Source organism: Malaclemys terrapin, chromosome 1 (assembly GCF_027887155.1).
Source record: "Malaclemys terrapin pileata isolate rMalTer1 chromosome 1, rMalTer1.hap1, whole genome shotgun sequence".
Classification (NCBI taxonomy): domain Eukaryota; kingdom Metazoa; phylum Chordata; order Testudines; family Emydidae; genus Malaclemys; species Malaclemys terrapin.
Genome location: NC_071505.1, coordinates 210,927,868 through 210,954,524, shown reverse-complemented (window position 1 = coordinate 210,954,524; position 26,657 = coordinate 210,927,868). Strand labels below are relative to the sequence as shown.

The window sequence follows — 26,657 nt, the reverse complement described above, 5'->3', positions numbered from 1 at the left end:
ATAGCTTTTGAGCTCCTAAACCTGAGGCTTTCTTCCTTTTAGGTCCCATTTCTGTAAACAGTTAAACTCTTTACTCATCTGAGTTAGAGCTGGATGGGAAACGGTTCTTCTGTCCTGCAAAACTTTGAGATTTCAAAAATCTTTTCCATTCTGCATCGGGAGGTTTGGGTGAGGGAGAGAGAGAGAGATTTACCCATCCAATAGCTTTGTGGTCAGGATACTCGCCGAGGATGTGGGAAGCCCAGGTTCAAGTCCGTGCTCCCACATCCCAGGAATGAGCCCTAACCACCACGCTATAGAGTTATTCTCTCTTTTGCCCAATGAATGACCCCTATCCTAGATAGCCAATAACCTGGTAGTTCAGGTGTTCATCTGGGATAAGGTAGAATTGCAGAGCTGGGACTTGCATCCGAAGAAGTGGGCTGTAGTCCACGAAAGCTTATGCTCTAATAAATTTGTTAGTCTCTAAGGTGCCACAAGTACTCCTGTTCTTCTTTTGGCTATTCTAGAGACTCTCTCTCTCACCAGAATTTCCCTCCTGCATCTCAGAAACTGTTTCAACAAAAGGTTTATGTTGATGAATTGGTATTGTCCAATGCGAAAACCGGTTTGAAAAATTCCCAACCACTCTGTCAGTAGTTCCACTTTCATTGTGGGAACTACTTAAGTGAATATATTTTTAGGATGCAGCTCTTCTTTTATCCGTAATAGTGACTTTCAGATTCTGTTCTGTTTTTTCTTCAATCACATTTCTACTTATCACACTTCAGCAGAATTTGATATCTTGTAATTTAGCATCTTCTAGGCAGGAATTCATGACTCCTCAGAGCTATACGTGCTTTTTAATTTCATATAATTTAACAAGACAACATAAAGCTGTATTTGTGATGTATTACTTGAAGTATGAAAACAGCAGGCTGTTGAGTAGTAATTTATAACAAGAGCTGTGTTTATGGTACCATGTGGTTTACCTTTCTATACCATTGTAATTTGTTCCCCCTTGAAATCTGCCAAGTCTTCAACTCTTTTACAAAATTCAATTAAAAAATGTTAAAAAAAAACACATTTTGGGAAAATATAAAGTATGATCACTGTTGGCCCTCATGTTTAAAATATTTCCTCCCGATGCCTGGCTTTTTCTTCATTGGACATCCCTTTCGTCTGCTATTTATTCCTTTCATGCAAAATCTTAAAAGCATGGTAGTATGTCTTTGTTATATTTTATACATCTATATTATAGTGTAGTGCCTTGGAAGAGGCTGCTTTATAAATGCTTTATAAATTTAGGGTCCGATTCCAATCTCAACCACACCAATGTAATTTCAAAGTTACTCTGTTGGTGCTCAGAGAGCACCATATTTACACCAGAATAACTGGTACTAAAATCTGACCTGAAGTATGTGTATTGACTAAACTGTAGTGGTAAAAATAAAACCATAAAAACACTTCATACTTGTAGGAGACAGAACATATGATACTTTTTAAAAGAAAAAATTGATCAGTATAACAAGTTTGAAGAACACTACAATAAGTTCAGAAATTTCATTTTCAAAGGTTGTTTTTAATTTGAACATGTTAAAAAGGTTGTGAAATTTAATAAATGATGGTTCCTGGGAAGCACCTTGGGCAATCTTGATTGTGAAAAGTGTTTTATATCTGCATTAAGAAGTAATTCCTTAAAATAATGGACCATATCCTATCCTCTGCTTCACAGAATTGAAGGTAACAAAATATGCTCTAAATTAGGGGCCAGATCCATGGTGAGGAAAGATTAATGGCTCAGCTGTGTTCTTCCAGTGCCCCAGACTTAGGGCAGATCTACAATACAGCCGGGATTGACGCTCTGGGATCGATCCACTGGCAGTCGGTTTAGCGGGTCTAGTGAAGACCCGCCAAATTGACAGCAGATCGCTTTCCAGTCGACTCCTGTACTCCACTCCCGATGAGAAGAGTAAGGTAAGTTGACGGGAGATTTTTTCCCGTCGACCCCCCCACGGTAACTTGACCTAAAGTACGTTATTCATGTAGCTGGAGTTGCATAGCATAGATCGACTTACTGCGGTAGTGTAGACATAGCCCAAGTGGGATGTCCTTTTTGCAGCTCTGGATGGGAAAAGGAACGGCTAAAGATCAACCCCTGGACATAGCATGCTTCCTGCATTTGTGTGTGGATTTCAGTCTGGAAAAACATCCACAGTTAGTGCTGGTCAGATGAGCAGTAATTCCTCTTTTCTCTTTCCCTACCTTCCCATTCCTTTTTGAGGATGGCTTTTGATGCATGGCAGCCCAACTGCTGAGACTGTAGGTGGGAGTCAAGGAAACTCTGCAGAAGTCCTGGGACTACATGAAAATCGTACTGTCCCCTTACGGTGACCAGAAATCTATGGGTTGAGGGCCAAATCTGTCATTTCATTGACAAATAAGACTCCTGTCCCTTACCTGAGTTTCCTTCCAATTTTCTTCAGGAATTTTTCGAAGTAGCTACACAAAGAAAACCATTACCAGGTGGATACATGGGGTCCAAAATGCTAAGATTTTTAAAATCTAATAAAGTACATGACAAAATAGGACTCCAATTGTATATCATCAGTAAGGCTGTGATTTAATCACGGGTATTTTTTGCAAAAGTCATGGACAGGTCACAGGCAATAACCAAAAAGTCATGGCCCAGTGACCCGTCCATGACTTTGACTAAAAATACCCCTAGCTAAATCTTAGGTGCTGGGGGGGAGGGGTGCTCCGGCGCAATGTGCTCTGGGACCCCAGGGATGCTGCTGCTTGGTGAGGGGAGGGGTGCTCTGGGGCGTCACCGCTGCCAGGGAGGGGGGGTTGGCCCGGGGTGCCACCGCTGCTACTGGGAGGCGCTCTGGCTCCCCCGTTCACTGCCACCGACGCTGCTGGGGAGGGCGGACCGGCAGCGCTGACTACTGCTACTCCAGGTGGGAGGGTGGCTCGGAGTGCCGTTGCTGCTCCCAGACTACTGCTCTGGGGCAACGCTCAGGACCAGCTGCTCCGGGGCAACGACCAAGTAGCAGCCGGTGTGGCTGGCCCCCGGGGCTGCCCCAGAGTCAGCTGCACCGGTCACTGCAGAAGTCACACAAATCCCAGAAAGTCATGGAACCTGTGACTTCATGACCGACACACAGCCTTAATTATCAGTGTATTTTATTGAAAGCAACTATACAGTTTCATAATTAGTTCCTTCGGTGTCTAGCAGTTGCTGACTAATGCAACATTTTCAATATTTACTTATGTGTAACTGAAGGGGCACATCCTGCAAGAAACGCATGTGAGTAAAATAATATTAAGTATTTGCAGGATTGAGCCTTGAAACAATAATTACTGATGCCAATAGAACATAACAGTCCATTGATTGACATGCCTTAAATGAGCACACAAAAAAAGCTTCAAATGCTTGTTTTAAACCTGATTGGGCGCTGTCTTACCAATGTACATTATCTGTGAACAGATGTTGAATGCTGTGCTGTTCAACTGATTATAATGGGACTGCCTTAAAGTGTGACCTTGATTGTGCCAGTTGCAATGTGCTTGAGGGGTTTTCAAATTGCAAATCCTAGTTATTATATGCATAGCAATGCTTTTAACCTTTCTTGGGCTGCCTGAACGTATCCTTAATCAGTACCTTGTATTTTTTGTTCATTTTTGAGGCAGTTGTGTTGGTCATAGTCACAAAAGACACTTTCAATTTCTCTTTTGCCTATAGTGAAATACTTATAGCCCATGACAAGTAAAACACAGGTCTCTGAGCCTACCTAGTCTGTTTGGATATTGCCATAGAATTTTCTACTCCTAGGGAAGGGTGGGAAATCTGAAAATAGGCATAGACACTGAATCAAAGATCTAATCACTCAACTAAGCTCTGCAGTGAAGGATAGTGTCCGTAAGCATCACCAATGCTTTCAATGACCTGTGTATATATTTTGACACAGATGTCTCCAATGAATGCTTTTGTTTATTCACACAATGGGAATCTAGTAAAATGATACATTTTAAGATTAAAGTGGAAACTCAAAGGAAATTTCAATTTCCTTAGGCCGTATTTGCACTAGAAAGCTTACAGTGGTACAGCTGTACTGATGCAGCTGGGCTGCTGTAAGATCACTCATGTAGCCTCTCCATGCTGACAGGAGAGAACTCCAGTCCTGGAGCACCCACAGAGTCCGCGCCTATGGACAAAAGTGGTAGAGTAGACATAACCTTAGAGCAGTGTTGGGCAACCTGCGGCCTGTGGACCGGACACAGCCTGTCAGGGTAATCTGCTGGTGGCCCGCGAGACGGTTTGTTTACATTGACCGTCCACAGACACGGCTGCCCGCAGCTCCCACTGGCCGTGGTTTGTTGTGCCTGGCCAATGGGAGCTGTGGGAAGCGGAGCGGGCTGCAGGGACATGATGTCCGCCGCTTCCCGCAGCTCCCTTTGGCTGGGAACGACAAACCGCGGCCATTGGGAGCTATGGGCGGCTGTGCCTGCAGATGGTCAATGTAAACAAACCATTTTGCAGCCCGTCACCAGATTACCCTGATGGGCCGACGGACCGCAGGTTGTCCACCACTGCCTTTTTTCTTCTCCCCTTAAATACTTGAGCCCTGTTGTCCTCTTCTTACTCTTTTATAATTGACTAGATGAACAGAAATGACAGCTAGAAAGAACATGTTAGCTCACTCCCCTTTCCAACCTCTTTAGAAGTTAACAGGCTATGTTGACTATGCCTCCTCTTTGGATGGCTGCTGAATATTCTTGGAAAAGCCCTCTCAGAAGCCAAGTTGCCATATACTGGTATGACAGTCTGGCTGTTCACAACTGCCATTGTAGGTATGGGGGAAAGGATGCACAGAATACTGCCATTTAGAAATAATTTGCTCATAGGTTTCTCCAGCTATGGCACAAAGATTTTGTAGACCAGTAGCTACAGAGTCAACTTTTTTGGTGGACCAGGGCCTAATTTTATTTTGCTTTCCCTATTTAGTAATGCTATTAGAATGCAAAAGGCAGTTTTTATAGCAATGTTAACTAACTTTGACTTTGGAAGCACAGAATATAAATAGTTTCCAAAGCAATGTCTTGAAATATGACAGTTTTAAAAATTCACCTTAGAAATGAAGAGAGATTAGGGTGACCAGATGTCCCGATTTTATAGGAACAGTCCCGTTGTGTGAAGAAATACTTCCTTTTTGTTTGTTTTTAAACCTGCTGCCTATTAATTTCATTTGGTGATCCCTAGTTCTTGTGTTATGAGGAGTAAATAGCACGTCCTTATTTACTTTCTCCACACCAGTCATGATTTTACAGATCTCAATCATATCCCCCTTTAGTCGTCTCTTTTCCAAGCTGAAAAGTCCAAGTCTTATTAATCTCTCTTCATACGAAGCCGTTCCATACCCCTAATCATTTTTGTTGCCCTTTTCTGAACTTTTTCCAATTCCAATATATCTTTTTTGAGATGCGGTGACCACATCTACACATAGTATTCAAGATGTGGGTGTACCATGGATTTATATAGAGACAATATAATATTTTCTGTCTTATTATCTATCCCTTTCTAAATGATTCCCAGCATTCTGTTCGCATTTTTGACTGCCGCTGCACATTGCGTGGATGTTTTCAGAGAACTATCTACAATGACTCCCAAGATCTTTCTTGAGTGATAACAGCTAATTTAGACCCCATCATTTTATATGTATAGCTGGGATTATGTTTTCCAATGTGCATTACTTTGAATTTATCAACACCGAGTTTCTTCTGCCATTTTGTTGCCCAGTCACCCAGTTTTGAAAGACCCTTTTGTAGCTCTCCGCAGTCTGCCTGGGACTTAACTATCTTGAGTAGTTTTGTTTACAGAGTCTCCACAATTCCAAATGTGGGATTATAACTCTTGATGAAGTAGTAATAGTGCTGAAAAGAGTTAGTAGGTATTTTATCTTGCATAGGCAAGTTTATTTAATACTAATTTTAAAAGTGAATCTAAGTAATCCTTGTATCAAAAATGATTCTACAATATTAGTAGCTTTTCTAGAACTGAAGTGCTAGTATTGTAGAAAAGAGCATTGTAGAAATACAATTATTATGGAATTGCTTCTACAACAAAAGCAATAGGAAAAAAGCCTCCCGATATTGGAGAAAATTACTGTAAATTATTTTTCTTTTGTAGTAAGTTTTTTTTCTGTCATGTGAGTGTGGCTGGGGTAGAGGTTTTGAGCACTAGAGACAAACAGCGATTGGGTAGAGCTTGGAAGAATGAATTGGGAACAGAATCTTTTAAGGCAGGTGCAACCTGAAGATATGAAATGAAGGAAAGGGGTTTGAAAGAGGTACTGACAGATGGACATGGAGAAGGAGCTAGAGAGGTAAAGATAAATGTGGTGTCCTGAAGAGTGAGAAGGGAAGTGGAGGGATCAAAGGGGGACCAGACTTAAGGGTATTTTAGTTGGTCTTTGTTTTCTAACAGCAACATTTATTTCATTCTAGAGCTGCAAATTCTAAACCATAGTCTATTGCAATAGAATTCTTTATTTTTTCTAACAGGACGTGATAATGCATGTGAGAAAACATCATATATGTTCCTACGGAAAGAACTTCCTGTGCGGCTAGCTAATACCATGAGAGAAGTCAATTTGCTGCCTGATAACTTGCTAAACAGGCCTTCAGTTGGGCTAGTTCAGAGTTGGTAAGTATGGAGAATGAGAAAGAAATTAAGAAATCAGTATATTTCTGCTACTGTAAATGTATTTAAAAGTTTTATAGGTGAAAATGAATCTTATTATCCAGTTCTCTAATTTGAATAATTTATTTTTATAACATTTTTTCCCCGTTGAACTATTATACATATACAAATGAGGCTTCATTTTCTGCTGTCTGATACTAAACAAATACTCTGATACAATTTTCAGAGGTAGAATGGGGACTCTATAAATTGGTTTTTTGAGTAGGAGCCCAGAAATTCTGTGCATGAGTGATTTCAGTGAAAGATTTTAGAGTTCTAAATCAGTAGCTGCTTCATTTTTAAAGGGAAGACTAAACATCAACCTAATTTAATTGTAGCTGTCATGGATTCTCTCATCAGAAGAAATAAGTCCCTGCACATTTAAAATGTTTCTTCTTTCTCCAGCTATCCCCTCATCAAAATATTTGAAAACTGATTTAAGCTTTTCTTGCTCTCATAGCTTGTGTTTTTAAAACTTTAATTCAGTTGGTCCCTTGGACTGCAAAACTCTGTAGTTTGTCCAGTTGGCCTGAGACAATCTATTCATCCTATCTTCTCAGCTGATTTGTATTAGTGTTAATACCAAATTCTGGCATCTACTCAGTGACATTTATCTCTACTTTACTTGTAAATTGAGCAAAGGTCTGTAAATTTCTTCCTTGGTTACATTCATAGGGCTCGGAACAAGTTCTGCCACAAGGCACAGCTCTTCATGCTGTTCATGTTTGAGAAGAATTAATCCACAAAATTTATGTAAAAATACCTTTGCATACTCTGCGGAATTTCTCTAGGCATCGATTACCCCTGGTGTGGAATCGTTCCTGGTCGCTGCACTGGTCTCCGGCTCCCCAGTACCACTCCTCGGGCAGGCACTATGGCATCTATGGCTCTGCCCTGGTCACCAGAAGGGCCACCATGGTCCAAGCCTGAAGGGGAATTCAGCCCCTCACCTATAAAAGGCAAATCGCCACCAGCCCACGAGACCAGCGTGGCTCCTGTGGCAGCGGTGTGGAGGTAGGGGCAATGGCCTGTTCAGTGGCAGTACTGGAACCCATGGGATGTACCTGTTGTACCAGTTCCGTACTCCCACTGTTCCTCCCAGGCCACATCGGATAAGCTGCCCGCGGCACAGCCAGCACCAAAGTCAGAGCAACACATCTTGAAGAACAACAGTCTTTTATTGTCAGCATATTAATGAATCACCAATGTCTTCAAGATGACGCAGAGGTCTAACTGATTGCTAAACTCACAGATGGAGTTTTTGTAGTGGTTCAGGAAATGACATTTGAAGTCCATGATTAGAGGAATGTATTACGTTTATTTGTTATTGTAATGGGTTCATTTTAGGAAGATTAAATTCTTGACCTTCTGTTTAATAACATGATGTGTGTGAAATAATAGATCAGAAAGAAAGCTGTTTTTTGAGAAAATAGATATACATGTGGTTTGGACTTGTAACAGATAAGATTTGATGGTGAGAAATCGCAACAGATATTTTCAGTGTTGTATTTCCATGTAGTATAAATGTTGACTCTAAAGAGTTGTTAAAAGATATTGATTTTTGTATTTCCTCAAATGATGTTTCTGTTATGTTTCTGTCTCAAATGTTTTGTTTTGGCTATCAGATGTTATTTAAAAAGAAAAATATTTACTTGTATAAGGCCAAATTTACTAACTCATTGTCAGAAGAATAAATCTTTTTTTTTTTTTTTTCCTGGCTGAAATTCAAGCGTCTTAACAGGTCACTTAAAAAATTTATTGATGAAGAATCTTGGATAAAATTTATTATACCTGAAATTAATCAACTTTTAAATGTCATATTTTAAATATTGTCTAATACTTTCAAATCATCATAAATCCATCAACCTGTGAATTTTTCACAAGTGTAACCGTGCCTTTGTGGGACACAACTGAGAATACCAAATTCAGGACAAACTGCTGAGAAATAAGGCAGATATACCCCAAAACTGGAGGTTATCTCCCATAAGATATACCAAACGAGCAAGAAAAGTAAACTTCTGTTTGACCACACTGGGGTATGTCTTCACTAGCAACGTTAAAGCGCTGCCGTAGCAGTGCTTTAACGTGGCTGTGTAGTTGCGGCATTTGTATTGTTAAAGTGCAGCTCGTGGAGTGTGGGGAGCCCAGGGTTTCTGCCCTGCGGTGGGGTGGTGGAGCTAGAGGCTTCTGCTAGAGACAACAGGTGCCTGCTGGAGGGAGGGGAGGGCACAATTTAAAGATTATCCCCCTCCCCTCCAACAGCTTGAGCCATGCCCTGTCAGGATACCCCCGGTCTTACCCTCACTGACCCCTCCCTGCAGCTCCCGGATGTTAGCTCCATGTGGAGAGCCAGTGGCAAACAGCTGGGAGCTGCAGGGAGGAGCCACTGCTTTAGCTCCATAAGGAGAGGTAGCAGCAAAAGCAGTGGCACTCCCTGCAGCTCCCAGCTGTTTGCCGCTGCCTCTCCCCTTGGCCGCAGCTCCCAGCTTGCCAGCTCCAGCAGCTGCCATGCAGGGAGGAGGGGACCCAGCAGCACCTTGTGACCGAGTGGGGCAATCAAACCCTGGCAAAACTCTCAGAAGGTACATGACCCCAGGTGTGTGTCCCTCCCCCCCATGTCGCCTCTGTCTTCCTCCCAGCAGGGAGAGAGGTCTCAGGACTTCAGCACTGTAGGGCATGCCTTCTGGGGCTCGGTGCCTCAGCAGGAACGGGGCTGAAGCCCTGAGTCCAGGCAGGCACTTCTCACAGGGTTGAAGCCCCAAGCACTGGCAGGTGCCTCCTGTGAGCCTGAAATCCCAAGACTCCATCCGTGCAGGGCTGAAGCCCTGAGTCCCGGCAGGCGCCTCCTGCAGAGCTGAAGTTCCGAGATCCCTTTCCACGCAGGGCTGAAGCCCAGAGCCCTGTCAGGTGCCTCCTGTGGGACTGAAACCCCAAGCCCCGGCATGCCTGCCCCAGCTCTCAAATTTCTGCAGATTGTCATATGCGATTTGGAGGGTCAGTAAGTTTGGCCATCCTGCTTATTCTTCAGTTCTTTCTTACCATCGGTGATCAGTGGCCAGAGAATTTCAGTGCTTTACAGTCAAAAAACATTCCTCTGTGAACAATATTTTTTATAGTTAACTTTTACTAGGGATACTTGCTATTGCCTCTCTTGGTGGTTTTCTTTCTTTATTCCTTTTATTCTTGTTTTTAAACCTTATTTTGCTTTCTTTATGTAAGTCTTTCTGGGCCTCATCAGGTACTTGAAGAGCTTGTGCCAAGGTGTTCTGGTAAAAAGGCCTGCTCTCCCTGTCATAAGGCGATACCCGTTAGTGACCTGAACTCTCATTGTTCAAAATACTTGGGTGAGGTTACTTGAGTACTACAGGTGTCTGATCTGCCACTGCTTCAAATACAGAACAAAGAAGCAGAGAGAGATCTAATCTTTTAGATACAGTCTCATAGAGGGTGCTCTTTGCCCAGCATCAGAACCACTCACTTGGCTCATGGGAGCTCTTTAACCACTCCTTCTAGACATGTTCCCCCAGCCTTGCCAACAGACAGAAATCATAGGAGATCCCCTCCGCTGGGGCTGTCCTCTAGAAAGCATAAGAGCTTGGACCACTCCTGTCTGAAGCTTAAGAAGAAGATGGCATCAACTTCTTGGAAGTCCTCAGTGCGGGGACTCCTCAGCAGTGGAAGGACACTCCATTATTGAAGGTAGAGCATGTCCCTAGGCTCACCGCTCTCCAGTACTGGCCCACTGTGGCTCTCACAGGATTGACCTGCCCCAGGACTGTCAAGATTGGCTGTTTCATTGATGATGACAGTAGATTGTCCCACTGTAAGCAGCAATGACTGCCATCCATTTCAGTGCTGACAATACCAGAGATCTGTGTGGCCGTGAAGGATTTGCTGTGCCTTTTGGTACCACTCTCACTGCTGATTCAAGGCAAAGGTCCTCTGTCAGAACTGTCACAATTTGTGCAGTCTTCGGTACTGATGTTGGAATCTGTTACAGCCTCACCAGTCTCAAGACTGGTACCATCCTCAATGATTTTTTCATTGAGGGTGTCTAGGCTCCTAGTACCTGCTTCACCTCAACACACAGTACCAATAGCTGGGAAGCCTCTGATGCTACCCCTGGTATTACAGTCTTAACATAGATCCCAATCCCAGTATCCGAGGATGTCTCCTGGTACCGCACCATCTTGGCCTTAGGAGTACTGTTACTCCCTGTTGGAGTCCAAAGTGGGTCCATGTCTCCTACTTCAGAGAGTCCAGGGTTTCCTCCAGAACCCTTTCCCACTTTCACAGAAGGTATTCTGACATGAGCAGACTGAAGGATTGGTAGGCTTGGTCTAGGCACAACTGGCTTCTGATGCCGTATCAGCTCCCTCATTGGCCCTATTGGGTGCCTGTGGGGATGCCTCTAGCATCGAGATGGACATCTCCTCTTCCTCATAGAAGCAGATCATGAGAAGGAAGGCTTCCCTACCCCGTATTGAGAGACTGCTAGTACTTGGTACCAAACAGCTGCTGGATACCAAATTTCTGGACCCTTCCTTGGACCAGCTGTCTACCTCAGTGGTGCAAGATCAGCCTCATGAGGGTTCTACCTTGCCTCCTCTGATTACATTATCCTTGTCACTGGATGAGATTATGGTACTGGAAGCTTCCTCCATCCTCCAGATGACTTATAAAGCTACCAAGAGATCCTGAAAAGAATAGCTGTAGATCTTGGTATTTAGATGGAGATGATGGAGGAGGATCTGCATAAGCGTACAGACATATTGCACCCGGCTACTGCAGGGAAAGTAGCTCTTCCTATGAATGAGGTGATAATGCAGTCAACCAGGTCACTCTGGCAAACCGACTCATCTATTCCACCAATGGCTAAGCTCACAGAGGGCAAATGCCAAGTTCCATCCCAGGGGTTGGAACAGATTTTTATTCACACTACCCCAGTTTCACTGGTAGTGGCTGCAGTGAATGAAGGACACTGTCGAGGTAGACCTAAGGCTATTCCAAAAGCTGGAGCTTTTTGGGAGAGAGATTTATTCAACTGCAGGGTTACAACTACACATCGCCAAACACCAGACCCTCTTGGCTCGGTATGACTATTCAAATTCGGAGGCAGTGTCTAGATTTGTAAATAAATTGCCTGATGGCTCCAAGGAAGAGTTTCAGTGCCTCTTAGTAGAAAGTTGTCTGGTTTCTTGATCTACTTTGCAGCCTTCCTTACATACCACAGATTCTGCAGCGAGGGTCATGGTGACATCAGTAACTGCACCATTCCTTGTGGTTGCGGTCTTCGGGGATTCCTGCAGAAGTACCTGAGGGTCCCAGAGCCTGGGCTCCAGCACAAACCCAAATGTCTGCACCACAGTTTTACAGCCCTGCAGTCTGAGTCTTAGTCAGATGAACAGGCCAGCCACAAGTGTTTAATTGCTATGTAGACATACCCTTAAAGTCCCTAGGCCTGTGCACACTGGCCACAAAGAGGACAAAATATCGTCCTCATTTCCAGCTCAGGCTATCCCTACAGACAATCTGACCATTCTAGGTGAAAACAAAGATCACAAAGAAGGAGGCCTCACCACCTTCTGCCTCTTCAGTCACTTTATCCAGTCAGCCACAGGCCTTTAAGACGCCTGTTTTATGTTTTAGTCAGGGACAGCATACCTATAAGCTTGGATCTTTCTGGCCCTTTCCCTCCCTTTGGGAGCCAGTTATCCCATTTCCTAAGTGTGTGGCAGATTATCACCTGAGACAAATGGGTGCTAAACACCATGATATTGGGATATACCTTGCAGTTTCTTTGTATCCCTCTCTTCTGCCTCCCTTCCAGTTCTTTTTCACGGACCCATCTCCAAATACTATACTAAGGCAAGAAGTGCAATCTGTACATTCTTTGGGAGCTGTAGAGGAGTTACCTCCTCAACAGCAGATCAGGGTTTTTTCTTCCAGTATTTCCTAATACCCAGAGCCAGAAGGGTTGTCAGATCCATTCTATACCTCTGGATCTAGCAGATACATACAAAAATTATAGTTCCATATGGTTTCTCTTTAATCAGTTATCCCTGCTCTAGATAGAATTGAGAGAGCCTATGCAGTTACTGCCACAGCAAAGGAAGACACAAATGTGGGGAAAGCAGTCCTGCAGTCCCTCTTCTGATGAGACTGCTAGACCCATTTCCACTGAAAACAGCTTAAGAGTCACCTGCAGAGTAATGGACATATGCAGTCGCTCGAAGAAAAAACTCATCTTCTCATGAGGATGTTGTTTGAGATGTGTTGCATATGTCCAGTACACAACCCTTCCTCCTTCTCCAGCACATCAGTCTATCACCTGGATTCCAGTACGAAGGAATTCAAGGATGGGCAGCGTGGCTCCATCCTCTATACCCTTGGCTTGGATCATGAGGGAAGCCAAAGCATGGGCATAGCTGCCCCTACGTGTACCACTAGGGAAAACTTAGGCACTGGTGCACAAGACGCACAGACACATATGGTGGAATGGATGTATGCAGCATATCTCAAAGAAGAATAGTTATGAGAAGGTGAGTAACTGTTGGTTTATAAGAATTATTCAAAGATGTTTCCGAATTTTGTACAGCAGAACTTTACTAATCTACATTTAGCTAAATGGCTCACTTTATAAAATGCCAACTCCCCTCCCCGAATCATAGTCTTTTCTTACTTCAGCAAAATTTGTCAGCAGATGTAATTCTAAAATCTTATTATTTTAACAAGATACTACATTGTATTCATTAATATGCTGCCAGGTTTTATCAAACAAGTAAAACTAAACAACATTTGACAAAATAAATAAGCAAAGTAAGTCATGTGATGCGTTAGTCATTTTTTTGATTAATCTGTCTACTTGCTAATTAGCAACAAGTCTGCCAATCAGTAGTGCAATAGTTAATGGTAATTTACATTATTTATTTGTATTACAGTAGTGCCCTGGGGCTCCACTGTCATGAGGGTAGCCCAAACAAGAGACACTAACTCCATATTAAAGAGTATATAATCTAAGTAAAGATAAGGCATAAGTCTGTGTTAAAACAATTGGAGGGGAAGGAAAAAGAGGATCAGAGTTATGGTAATAAGATTATAGAGTTTGTGATCGGCGTCGGCCCACCTACCCGCTAGGGGGCGGTGGGGAGCTACGAAGTCACTGGCCGGTCTGGGTCACGCCTCCGTCAGCGGGGAATTAGCGGCAGGGCGGCCGCCAGCCAGAGTCAGTAGCGCGCCCCTCAGGCAGGGGAGCGCCGGCAAAGGTCAGTAGCGCGCCCCTCAGGCAGGGGAGCGCCGGCAAAGGTCAGTAGCGCGCCCCTCAGGCAGGGGAGCGCCGGCAAAGGTCAGTAGCGCGCCCCTCAGGCAGGGGAGTGCCGGCAAAGGTCCCGGCGTGGCTCTGCCGGGTAGGGGAACACAGGCCCACCCTACACCACTGCGCTCCAGCCCAGGGCCCTGACAGTGGCAGAACGAGGGTCCCACCACTGGGTCAGCGGGGTCGTCCCACTACATAGACTCACCACTGTGCAGCTCCGTCCCTGGGCTACTTCCTACCCGATTGCTCGCCCGAATCCCTCTGGTCCCGTGAGTGCGTCGGGGTAGTCCGCTGCTGGCAGCTCCGGCTCCCCCTCAGGCTCAGGCTCCTCCAGCTCCTCTGGGTACTCGGCTGCTGGCAGCTCCAGCCCCCCCTCCGGCTCCTCCAGTTCCTCTGGGTACTCGGCAGCAGGCAGTCCCGGCAGCCCCAGTCCGTCCTCCAGGTGAGGTTTCCACGGGTCCAGGGCCTCCCCTGGTGTGGCAGCAGGCTCTGAAGGGAGCAGCCCGCGGTCTGTGTCTGCCTCCCTCCCTGGTGCTGCCCTAACTGAGCTAAGGGCCCCGCCCTTTATACTTCCTGTTCCACCCCTCCCCTTCCGGGGGGTGGAGCGAGCTTGGGCTGGCCCCGCCCACTCAGGCTGAGGGAAAGGCCCTTTACCCTCAGGTTCGGAGGGAAGCCACCCTGGCTCCCTACAGAGTTACATAGACCTGTTTACTTTTTGGTGGTTCCAAATTATTTTGATTTTTTTAAAATATATGACTAAATAATTAACAATAATCCTCACTGGCCCCTAATACAGCCAATATAGGTGGGCAGTTTCTTAGCTTCCTGGGAGAAGTGGGTCTTTATAGGCAAATTTTGGGAGGGCATGTGAAGTGTAAGGTGCAGTATGGAAGCAAGCATGAAGGTGTGAAAAGGACAATGGATAGTAGAGTCTAGCATCATCGGTGGAATGGAGTGGTAGGGAAAGCAAAGAGATGGAGCCAGTGGTGTTAGGAGTCTTGAAGGTGACAAATTATAACATTTTTCAGAAAGCCCTACACAGTCCTTTTCAAAAACCTATTTAAACCACCCAGTTAAAATAGGCAAACACATTTTGAGAATAAGTACTCGTCTTCTATATAGTATCATATGTTAATTTTAATTTATTTTGTTTCCTCTGTGGAAAAACAATCCTTGATCCCTTGACCCAAGTGGAGATGCCATTGCCATTTTGGGGATGGCTGTGAAGAAGTCTTTCACTTCACACACTGAGACTATACTAACGGGACTTGCTGTGAAGATATATTTGTTCAGTGCTTGGGTACAACAGAGATAGTCTCTAAAGGAAAACCTTAGAAAATGGTAGGCCAGTGCCCCTGAAATTTCTACAGACTCCTAGCACCAGTAAAGAAAATGTAGAGAAAACAATAAAGAGAAAATTTAGGAGCCGATAGTGTGGCCACTTCACCTGAAAGTGTGCCATATTGAATTTACTTTTAATAACAAACCAAAAAACCCTAACACTGCAGATGTTTAATATTCCTGAGCTGCTTTTTTTTTTTAAAGACAGTTGTAATGAAGTATTGGAAAACACAAACACTTCAATGCTAAGGGGAAGACAAATTTTAAGTTTGTACAGGCTGTGATCAGTGATTTCAGTGACACATCCAGAATTGTAAACTGTAATTGACTTTGTGTTCATAAATTATGCCAATCAGCTAGTTATTTTTGAAAGTTCAAATCCTATAATGTGTGTGTCTATTTTACAGTGGTTCAGCACACCACTACTGGGTAGTACTTTCCTTCCTCATGCTGAGTAACAGTCACTATACGTAATGTTTTGCTAAAATGTTGCCAGACATTGTTTGTGCAGGCTTAAAGCCCTTCTTATTCCCACATTCAGCTACTCAAATTTGTCTCTCCATGTTCATGATCAAAGGAAAGTGCAACATGGAATGAAATAACTTGTATATCAACAGATTATGCTATAGAAATTAATTGCTTTTCTGCCCATGTTTCTGTTTGCCTAGGCAGTTTCTGCTATAGCATATTGGGAAGAATGTAACTTGGATAATGAAACATACTTAATTTATCAGAATTGTGCATCTCCATTTCAAGTAAATTTGTTCAGTTTTATACCTTTCTATTTTGTTGAAGTTTAATAGTTTTTCAAACTGCTCTTAGGTAAGTAAAAAGATGTTTAATAAATGTGCCTAAAAGCAGGTTAAAAACTAACTTCAAAGAAAAGAAGAAAAATATGGAACAGCATCAATTCAAGGACTTGAGCTGATGTTCAAGGTTTCAGAAAACCCCAAATCCACTCTGACTAGGTTTGCATTCTTAATCTTTATTTTTCACTCTGTGCATTAGGGTGCTACAAGCTGCTAGGGAAACAGCTGCAGATGACTTGGATATATGTTTCAATTAGGGTTACGTTTTTCCCTCCACTTCCTAGTTAGATAGAGCTTTGAACAGTCTGACAAGGTTAGTATAGAAACTTTGAAGAACTTAGATTTGAAGCTAAGAAAAATAACTTTGGAGTTCTCTGATTCCAACTTGTCGGATACAGTGCCCTGCCATTGAGCTGCAGAATTATTTGAAGAGTAGTGTCTGCTGGGGAGTGCATGAGTTTTTGCACTGATGTTGTTGTCTTACTCTGCTGAAGGTGATGTATACCTCAGTTTCTTTGCCACAACTGCAGAGAGTACAAGGAACACACCTTTTCTTCTTCTGGACTACACTTTCCTTTAGTCTAGCTTAATATTTTTTTTTATAAATAGTTTAGACATGTATGAGAAGGCTATGAACCTTCAGCTCTCACTGGGACTATGTAAGAGCTTCAAGAGGTGCTCTTCTTGTCCAGTGATCGTACTTGAGACAAGCGCCCATGTCCAGTGCTTTCTATGTCTGGGTGAGACCCAGTGGGTAACCTAGTGCATGGTTTCCTGTGTCTTCAGTTCCTCTACTAGATGGGGAAGAGATTTGAGGCTCATCAGTGATTTCTCAGTCTCCACAGTGTGATACTGTGACAGGCCCATCAATGCTTCTGAGAGCCCAGCCTCTATTCTAAGGTCTTCTGGCACAGGACTCGAAACACATTTTTGCCACTCTAGTCTCAGGGCCACATTTTCTACTATTTTCTAATTACCAAGAAAAGGGGCACTCTGAGACTGATCCTGGATCTCAAAAACCTCAACAGGTACATTCAAGTTAAGGATGCTCATTTGTTATCCTTTTATCTCCAGGAGATTAGTATGCATCTCTTGGTTTAAAAGATATCTACTGTCATTTGGAAATCACTCTCATCAAATACCTGAGATTCTTTGTGTGAGGACAAGACGCTACCAGGCGAGTCCTTCCTTTTGGCTGGTACACAGCCGAATGAGTCTTCAAGTGCCTTGTGGTGGTTGCTGCTCACTTCAGACACCCAGGAATATTTGCCGACATATCTGGACGACTGACTCCGAAGGGTCAACTCTTAACAGGAGTCTCCTCAGATCCTATACATTTGCATATTCTTCCAGTCTTGGAGACTATCAGTCAAATGGGAGAAAGTCCTCACTTCAACTTGTGCAAAGGATCACCTTCATTGGAGCTGTCCTGGACTCCACTTGGGCCAGATACTTTCTTCCAGAAGAGAGATTTTTTTTTTTTTTTAATTCAAGACTCCTTGGCAAATCTTGGAACAACTACACAATTTTTCCAAAGACTGCTGGGCCTGATAGTCTCCTCATGACCTGTGTCACACCCTTTGCTCATCCGAATATGAGATCTTTGCAGCACTCTGTGGTGCATTACTGCACACCAGTGGAAACAGTCTTCAAAGGAGACTTGAGTGTTCCAACAGCTTCATTGGTAGGAGAGCTCTTCTCTTCCTTACCATCACAGTTGCCATGGATACCTGCAATCTGGGCTCTGATGCATATTGCCAAGACCACCTATTTCAGGTGTTTTAGCCAGTGACTTCAACCATTTTAATGGTTTGACTTTCTTTAAAACTTGGCAGCCAACATGTACTGCTTAATATTATTTTTTGTATTTAAATTATTTTTAGGGCTTATAATAAATTTGCCTTAACATAGGTTGTCAATTTCAAATTAAATATTGAATAGGTTTATTTTTAAAAAATGAACATGTATTTATTTTAAAGAAATTGATTATTTAAATTAGATTTTTTTTATTTAAAAGTGTGGATTTTTGTTTTTTGGTTTAAATTATACATTTTTTTAATGCATGCTGATTCTGACTGTCCTTTTTTTGCTTTTCTTGGAAATGTCCCACTTTGTAGCAGCCTTTGCGTGGAACTCTTTTTGTGTACTGTATATGTTTTTGTTTCAGACAAAATTGTAGTTCTAGGCTCCTGTTAGACAGACAAGATGGGTGAGGTAATATCTTTTATTGGACCAACTTCTGTTGGTGAAAGAGACAAGCTTTTGAGCTATGCAGAGCTCTTCTTAAGGTCTGAGAAACCTACTAAGAGTGTCACAGCTAAATACAAGTTGTAACAGATTGTTTAACATAAGTAGTTAACACATTGTATGATACTATTCAGGGTGAAGTAGTCTGTTAACACGGCTGCAGTCATAGGACAAAAAAGGGAGGTTAGTGGGTTACAGATTGTTGTAGCAAGCCATAAATCCAGTGCCTTTATTTTAGTGTGGAGCAAAGTTATGAATTTAAGCTTTCAGGCTTGTCTGTTGAAGGTGTTGTGTAGATTTCCTTTGAGGACGAGGACTGAGAGGTCAGATATGGAGTTGTCGTTTTGTGAAAAGTGTTTGCCCACAGGTGATATGGTGTCTTTGTCTTTTATCATTTTTCTCTGTGAATTCGTTCAAAAGTGTAGTGTTTGTCTGGTTTCATCCACATAGTTATTGGGGTATTTAGTGCACTGGAGGAGGTACGCAACGTATTGTGATAGGCATTTGTATGACCCATGGATCTTGAAAAGTGTGTTGGAGGGTATTGACCATCGTATATGTCTGCAAGTTTTTCATCAGTTATGGCAGGGTCTGGTGCTGTGTTGAGTTGGTGGGTCCTGGTCTGTGGGGGACTTGCTTCTGCTAATGAGGTTGGTGAGATTGCGGAGCAGGGGTGTCTGTTGTTTGAAGACCAGACGAGGGGGTTCGGGAAAGATTTATTTCAAGATGTGTTCCCCAACAAGTATAGGTTGTAAATATTAAATGATACCCTGTATGGATTCCAGTGTGGAGTGGTAGGTGACAACTAGGTGTGTGCAGTCAGAGGGTTTTTTCCTGTTTTGAAGGAGTTTCTCTTGGAATATTTGTGTGGCCTGTTCCATGACATGATCTACTTCTCTGGGGGAGTGTCCTTGTTTGGTGAAGGCAGTTTTACGTGTGTTAAGGTGTGTATCCTGGACTTTCTCCACTGAGTATATTCTGTGATCTCTGAGTGCCTGGCTGCAGATAACAGGTTTCTTGGTGTATTTGGGGTGGTTACTTGATCTGTGTATGTAAGTGTGATGAGCCATGGGTTTCTTGTATACATTGGTCAGTAGGGTTCCATTGCTGAAGCTGATCATGGTGTCTGGCAAGATGATGCTGGTGCAGGAGTGTTCTAGAGAGAGTTTATTGGATGCGTGGTGATCATTGAAGTTGTGGTGGAAATCAGTGAGGGAGTTTAGGTTCTGTCCAGAGGATGAAAGTATCATCAATGTATCTCCGGTATATAGTTGCTTTCATGGTGCATTTGTCCAGAAATTCTTTCTCAAGGTATCCCATGAAGAGGTTATCATATATTGGAGAACCACCCTAGTACCCATGGCTGTTCTCAGGGTTTGGACAAAACATTGTTGAATATAAAATTGTTATGGGTGAAGATGAAATGGATGAGTTTGACAGTATGCTTGGGGAATAGCTGAGTGTTGTCCATTGCCTTGTACATATGTGAGGCAGGCGGTGATGCCATTATTGTGAGGGATGTGGGTTCTAGGGAGGTGACATCCACAATGGCAAGGATGGTGTTCTGAGGGAGGTTGTTAATGTTGTGGAGTTTCTAGAGGAAGTTGGTTGTGTCTTGAAGGAAGCTGGCCCTTTGTGTGGTGAGTGGCTTGAGGCTGGTTTCTGTAAGTCCTGATATTCCTTCAGTAAGAGTGCCATGGCCAGATATGATCTGTCTGAGTGGGCTTCTATGTCACTTAGGTGTCTTTGAACATTTTACCCCAGTTCTTAATGTCACATCTCTTTATATTTCAGGTACATGCAAAGTTTCCTTGAGTTTTTAGAATATGAAAATAAAAGCCCTGAGGATCCTCATATTCTGGATAAGTAAGTAATGATTTATTTTAAAAGTAAAACCACCATAGGAAAATGATCTGTTACAAGCCAAGATTTCTGTTTATTGTAACACACAGAAGTAATCAAATTTGTAATGTAGAATTCAGGTAGTTAAGGTTGAGTTTGTACTAACTCAAACATAAAATCTATGTTTGTTTGAACAACCTATGCTGTATCCTGCTAGTTCCTAACTTGCAATACTGTATAATGTGTTAAATTAAAGGTATGTAAAAGAAAAAATTATATATAAATAAAGGTATACTAAAGGTACCAAACACTTTTAATACTAAAAAAAAAAAATACTTAAGTACTCTGTTTTCCTTGAGCTCAGATACTCTATTATGGTATTTTAATATATTATGTTAATGTATTCATATTTCAAACAGGTCTATAACTTGGAACAGAACACTTACCATACAATAAAAATTACTTTGGGTGAAATCCTGTCACTATCGGAGTCAACGGGAGTATTGCTATTGATTACAATGGGGACAGGATTTAACCCTTCATTGCTATCTATCAGAGCTGAATTCAGACTAATGACTTTGAAGTGAAAGGTTTCATGGGCCAAATTCAAATCAGAGAAAAGCAAGCCACAACTTACACTGAAGATCAATCTTATTCTGATTTTCTTACTGCGAGTAACAAACACTCTACTTCAGATGAGAAAGTCATACTAGCTCCTTTCTTGCTCATGCATCGATACCATTAAAGGAAAGATTCTGTGTTTTTAATTACCTTAGATGTTTAATAAACTGCAATTTAGAGAGTCCATCCAATACTGTAGTCACCCTTGACACTCTTAAAAATATACTAATAAATAGGCAGACCCATCAGTTACCCAAAATCGTATCAAATAACCCAGCAACAGCATAAATATAACAAAAACTAATCAACAGACTCCAACACCACTGCTATTCAGCTCTGTCCTACAGTCATATCTTCATAGTCAAGGGAGAAAAGGTGGGGACTCTGAAGGCTAATGGACTTGGACTGTTACAGAGTTGAGGAGGAAGCAAGTTCCAAAAGTTCTCCATTACATCTGTATAACCATATGCTTCCTTTGAGTTTACACAGGTATGACTGAACACAGAATTTGGCCCTTCATTTGAAACTTGGTAGACAATTTTGTTGATGATGCATGAGAAGGAATAAACTCTGCTGTTGCTCCCTCAGTTATATTGGTTTTGCAGTGCTAACAGTATTGAAGTAATAAGTTCTTTTCATCATTAAAGTAAACAGATTAGACTTGGTGCTGATCTGTAGAGTAAGATGTAGTGTTTAGTTTTTTCCTGTGTAGACCAGGACAGCACTTTAAACTGATGTTTCTAATAGCTATATTCTCTTTCAAAAAGGTAAATAAGATATGTCCTCATGCTTCATTCTTGGTTTTTAAGTGATTCTCAAACTTCATCACAAATTTCTCACTCAACTTGTATACCAATTCCATTTAAAATGAGTCCCTTTGCCTGTCTTTCATTCTAAATCCTTCAAGTGGAAGATTTTCTCCATAAGCTGGATATCAAAAATGCCTTCCACTTTTATGTAGAGAAATGAACGTTTTTGCGTAACTCTTTTCTTGTGTTTAGGTCAAAAAGGGTTAACCTATCCAATCAATAGTAATCTAAATGGATATTCACTTGAATTGTGACTTATTCAGAAATTGCCATTACAGAAGGTTGCCACGCTTACTCTGCTAAAGCTGTGGTGACGCTCTTGTGTTGATACAAAAGCCAGATCATAAGTTAGATCTGATGCATGTTTTGGTAAAACTGCTCCTTCGGTCTGTTTACAAATTATGGAGCTCTTCACCTTTGCTCCAGAGGGGTTAATGCTAGGTAATCTCTGTGAGTGGGGACATCAGTGAAAGATTTTTCATGAAAAATACAAGGTTATTTGCCAATAGAGTTCTCCAAATGTATTGACTACTAAGATCTACTACAGATCTTGTTACATCATCTCAGCTTGTCTTCATGTAGCTACTGTTTCTGGATAGATAGTTATAAAATGAAGGGGTAAAGAACTCATCTTCTTCTTACTGATGCTGCCTTCATGCACATCTGCCAAAGCACATGAAGTTGACTAGGTTCAACCAGTTTTCTAAGAATTCCTGCTCTGTGCAACTCAATGTTACTTACTCTGTTTTTGCTGAAGTAGTATGTAGTATTTTGAAAACTTGGTTACTAGTGACTAACTCAGAATATTAATAAATTTCTTCATTCTGGTGTCATGCGAGCTTTGTTTGAAATAATTGGTGCTCTTCTACAGTCTAAAGTGAAAATATCAGGGGCCAACTTGACCGACATGGGGCATAGCAAGATTAAGGAAATAAATCTGTTAGTCTTTAAGGTGCCACCAGACTCCTTGTTGTTTTTGTAGATACAGACTAACACAGCTACCCCCTGATACTTAAGGAAAAGTGGTAAACTCATAAATAAACATAAATATATTCAGGTTGTTAGCCTTTTTAAAAAACGTTTCGGTCTATCTTAGTTCATAGACAGAAATATCTTCAAGAGTGAAGCAAAGCATCTTTGCAGATAGGACGAGGAGCAGTTGCATCCTAGAAATAACTAAAGATTCCTTTATAATATATGTTGTCCTCTGTACCACTGAAGGATTCTGGTTTCTAGGCAGGCATGCTTTCTGATATGAAACATAAAGAAATTCAAGTTTGTTTCCTTGTAGCACTATATCTCTATTTGCAGAAGAGAAAATAAGATTTTATGTTACTGTACTTCTTTGCAACCAAAAAAATGATTTTGCCATTCACAGCTAGGAAGCAAAGGACTGAAACCTCTCTTTTCTTGGCATTTAACTCTGAGATTTCAGTGGTTACAGATCACACATAATCAGAAAGTCCTAACCTATTTAAAAGAATCTCTGAAGCCTTAAGCATTAAAGTAGTTTTGAAGAGGGGATGCTTGTCCAATCATCAAGGTAGGTGAGTATGTAAGAACAGCCCTTCTTTATTTTAAAAGTCTTTAGATTTGGGATTAGGCAGTGTCTGTTAAGACGTCCACATTACTGCTTATTTTGCAAAGTAAGATGTCATTTTGAAAGACTAGATGAGCCATTTGTGGAGGCACTTAAGAATTTCTGATTAGATGGGAGATGGTGAATATGTTATTTTAAAAGAGGAACATTCCTTCACAATCAGCAATGTAAGGTGAAAGGGAAAGCATCTTTAGGGAAAATGGATACATTATTACTCATTAAGAGAGGTACCTGTGACATTACCCAAGGTACAATCTGGACTGTTGAACAGCAGTGTCCACTCAATTCTCCAGCCTAGGGTGCCTTTTATAGTGTTTACTGTGAGAGCAACCACTCTTGCTCAGCTCACACGCAGCCTTCAGCATGTGAATTACTCCCAGATATTACTATGAGTGCTACAGCCATCCACCAATGAATTAAGCTGCAGGGCAACACCAGCAAACTCCCAGTCCCAGACTTTCCGCCAGACATGTGCATCTTGTAGTGTCCAGCTCTCTCCTTCTGGACAATACAAGCTCATATAAAGTCCATCATTTCATTAATAGAAAAGTATATGCACAAATCCTGTTACCTGGAATGACGTTTCCCAAACACTTAAAACCAAACAAACTAGTTTAGATAAAACAAGTTCATCAACGACAGAAAGAAAAATTTTAGGTGATTACAAGTAATGAGGCATACAAGTCATTTGGACAGCTTGCAAAATGATAGCTGGACTTACACAAAGCTATGAGAGCCTACGCTGCCCTTCACTGTTATCTCCCTTCCACCAAGTGTTTTGTGTGTGTTCTTAATTGGTATTTAATAAAAACATACTTTCTGAAAGATAATCTTTATTTGTCTCCTACACATTGTGGTTTCTGCAGCAATTAATACACAGTGGCAATTGGATCATTTGTGGATTACAAATCACGGTCAGGAATCATCAGATTTTTCATGCAAGGTGGCAAGTTAACAAAGCGTGGCAGAATGCTGTATAGAAAGGCACATTACTGGTGCTCATTGTCAAAATGGTGCCTCAAAGCCACCTTGATTCGAATAGCCCCCGTTGTGTCCCTCTAATAGCCTCAAAATCAGCCACTAGGTGATCTGCCTCCATACTCCACCCCAGAGGAAACTTTTTACCCTTAACCTCACAAATATTATGGAGAGCACAGCAGGCTGCTATGACCATGGGAATATTTTCCTCATTTAGATCTAACCCGCCACAAAGGCAGTGCCAGTGTGCTTTTAATCCATCAAACACACATTCTACTGTCATTCTGCACCTGCTTTGCCTATTGTTGAAGCACTCCTTGGTTCTGTCTAGGTTTCTCTTGTAAGGCTTCATGAGCCATGGGAGTAATGGGCACACTGGGTCTCCCAGGATCATTATGGGCATTTCAACATCCCCACTGGAATCTTCTGGTCTGGAAAGAAAGTCCCTGCTTGCAGCTTTCTGTACAGGCCAGTGTTCCTGAAGATGCGTGCACCCCACATTGATGTCAGTGAAACACCCATGGTGATCCACAAACGCCTACAGTACCGTAGAGAAGTACTCCATCGCAGAACGGTCCAGGGCCAAAATTGGGATGTGTGTTCCATCTATCGCCCCTCCTCAGCTAGGGAATCCCATTGACGCAAAGCCATCCACTATTTTACGCACATTTCTAAGATTAACAGTCCTTCGTAGCAGAATGTGATTAATAGCCCTGTACACTTGCGTTAATGCAGCCCCAACAGTCGATTTCTCAACTCCAAACCATGACCGACCGGTAGCAGTCTGGAGTTGCCAGCTTCCACGTAGCGATTGCCACGTGCTTCTCCATTGAGACGGCATCTCTCATTTTGGTGTCCTTGCCCTGCAATGCTGGGGCGAGCTCTTCACCCAGTCCCTGGAAGGTGGCTTTCCGCATCAGAAAGTTCTGCAGCCACTGCTCGTCATCCCAGACCTGCATCACAATGCGATCCCACCATTCAGTGCTTGTTTCCAAAGCTCAAAAGCAATGGTCCACCATGTGCAGCTGCTCCGTGAATGCCAAAAGTAATCTTGTTTCCATGGCACACAGTAGGTCAGGCACCTCTGATTCCTGTTCAGTTTGGGAGCTTGTGATATACTGCATGACCATGTGCAGTATGTTCATAACAGTGACCACAACAGTAGACAGCAGTGCAGGATCCATCCTTTCAGACTGAGATGGCAGGCGCACAGTAAGCGGGCCGTTGGAAATGCCACAGAATGCAGTCAGAAGCCTATGGGATGGAAAAAACTGCATCGCAGGACATTGTCTGCACCCATGATGCATTGCGATCAACTCCGCCTTCCCACAATTGCTAGCTGCAGAAGATGGCGAGTAGCACAGTGGGATAGCTACCCACAGTGCATTGCTCTCACTGTCGATGCTAGAGCACCAACCATTGACATGCTTTGCCATCAGAAAGGGTGTTATGTGAACATGCACAAGCAATGTGATTATAGTGGTTTTTGATCGTCAGCATAACTTGTGTTGACAAAACTCTGTAGTGTAAACAAGACCTTAGAAGAAGTAAATACTGACTAATCAGTCTTCCATTTTCTGTAACTTCATACAATCTAATGTATTATTATTTGCTTCCAGAGGTGGTGCTTAGGTTGTAATTTAATGAATTATTCACCCAGTTTGTCAAATACTGTTCTTCTGTGATCATTATAAACCCATTGAGAATTTGCTTCAGAGTTCGCATATAAAAAGACTCCTGAGTTTTGCAGACACTGCTACAACTTAATAAAAGCGTCACCATCTTTGCTTCCTTTTGAAAAGTATGTTGCATTTGTTTCTATTTGATCCTGAAGGAAGGGAAAAATCATTATTGTCAATGTAGTATATGATCGTCATTAATGTCAGTGATGTGGCAGAGGTGAAGATTGCTAACTTTTCATGTTTTAAGATTAATAAAAAGATATTAAGTCATCCTTTTTTAAGATGTGAATGGTTCTTTTCAATATTTTGTACCTCAAAAGAATTGTATGTAAAAGGAAAGGGTAATTCTTTAAATATCACAGGCTCTGGTCTGCTTTGACAAGAAAGTAAAATTTTCCATCTATTTTAGAATATTTGCCTACTGTTGTCTTGCATCAATACCATTAAAAAGAATAACTGAAAGTAAGCTCCTAAAACTTCTTGATCTCAAAGGGGAAGATGCTACAGGAGAAAGCGCCATTGTGTGTTTTCTGCCCTCTAGAGGCATAAAAAGAAACTGAACAGAATTGTGTCTGTGCACATGGCGATACTGCTCATTACTTAAACATAACCATCCTCATAAATTCCTTCCATCTGGTATCTACTCTAAAAACAAACTGGTATCTACTCCAAAAACAAATTCTGATAAACAG

General features: G+C 42.2%; 1 protein-coding gene across 1 annotated transcript in view; it reads left to right on the top strand.

The window, feature by feature from the left end:
• PDK3 (pyruvate dehydrogenase kinase 3) overlaps nt 1–26,657 on the top strand; it is an 86,459-nt gene that overhangs the window by 27,690 nt on the left and 32,112 nt on the right. The window contains exons 2-3 of the mRNA XM_054005942.1: nt 6,544–6,685; nt 20,228–20,299. Of these exons, the coding sequence (XP_053861917.1) occupies nt 6,544–6,685; nt 20,228–20,299 (214 nt within the window). The remainder of the gene's footprint in view (nt 1–6,543; nt 6,686–20,227; nt 20,300–26,657) is intronic.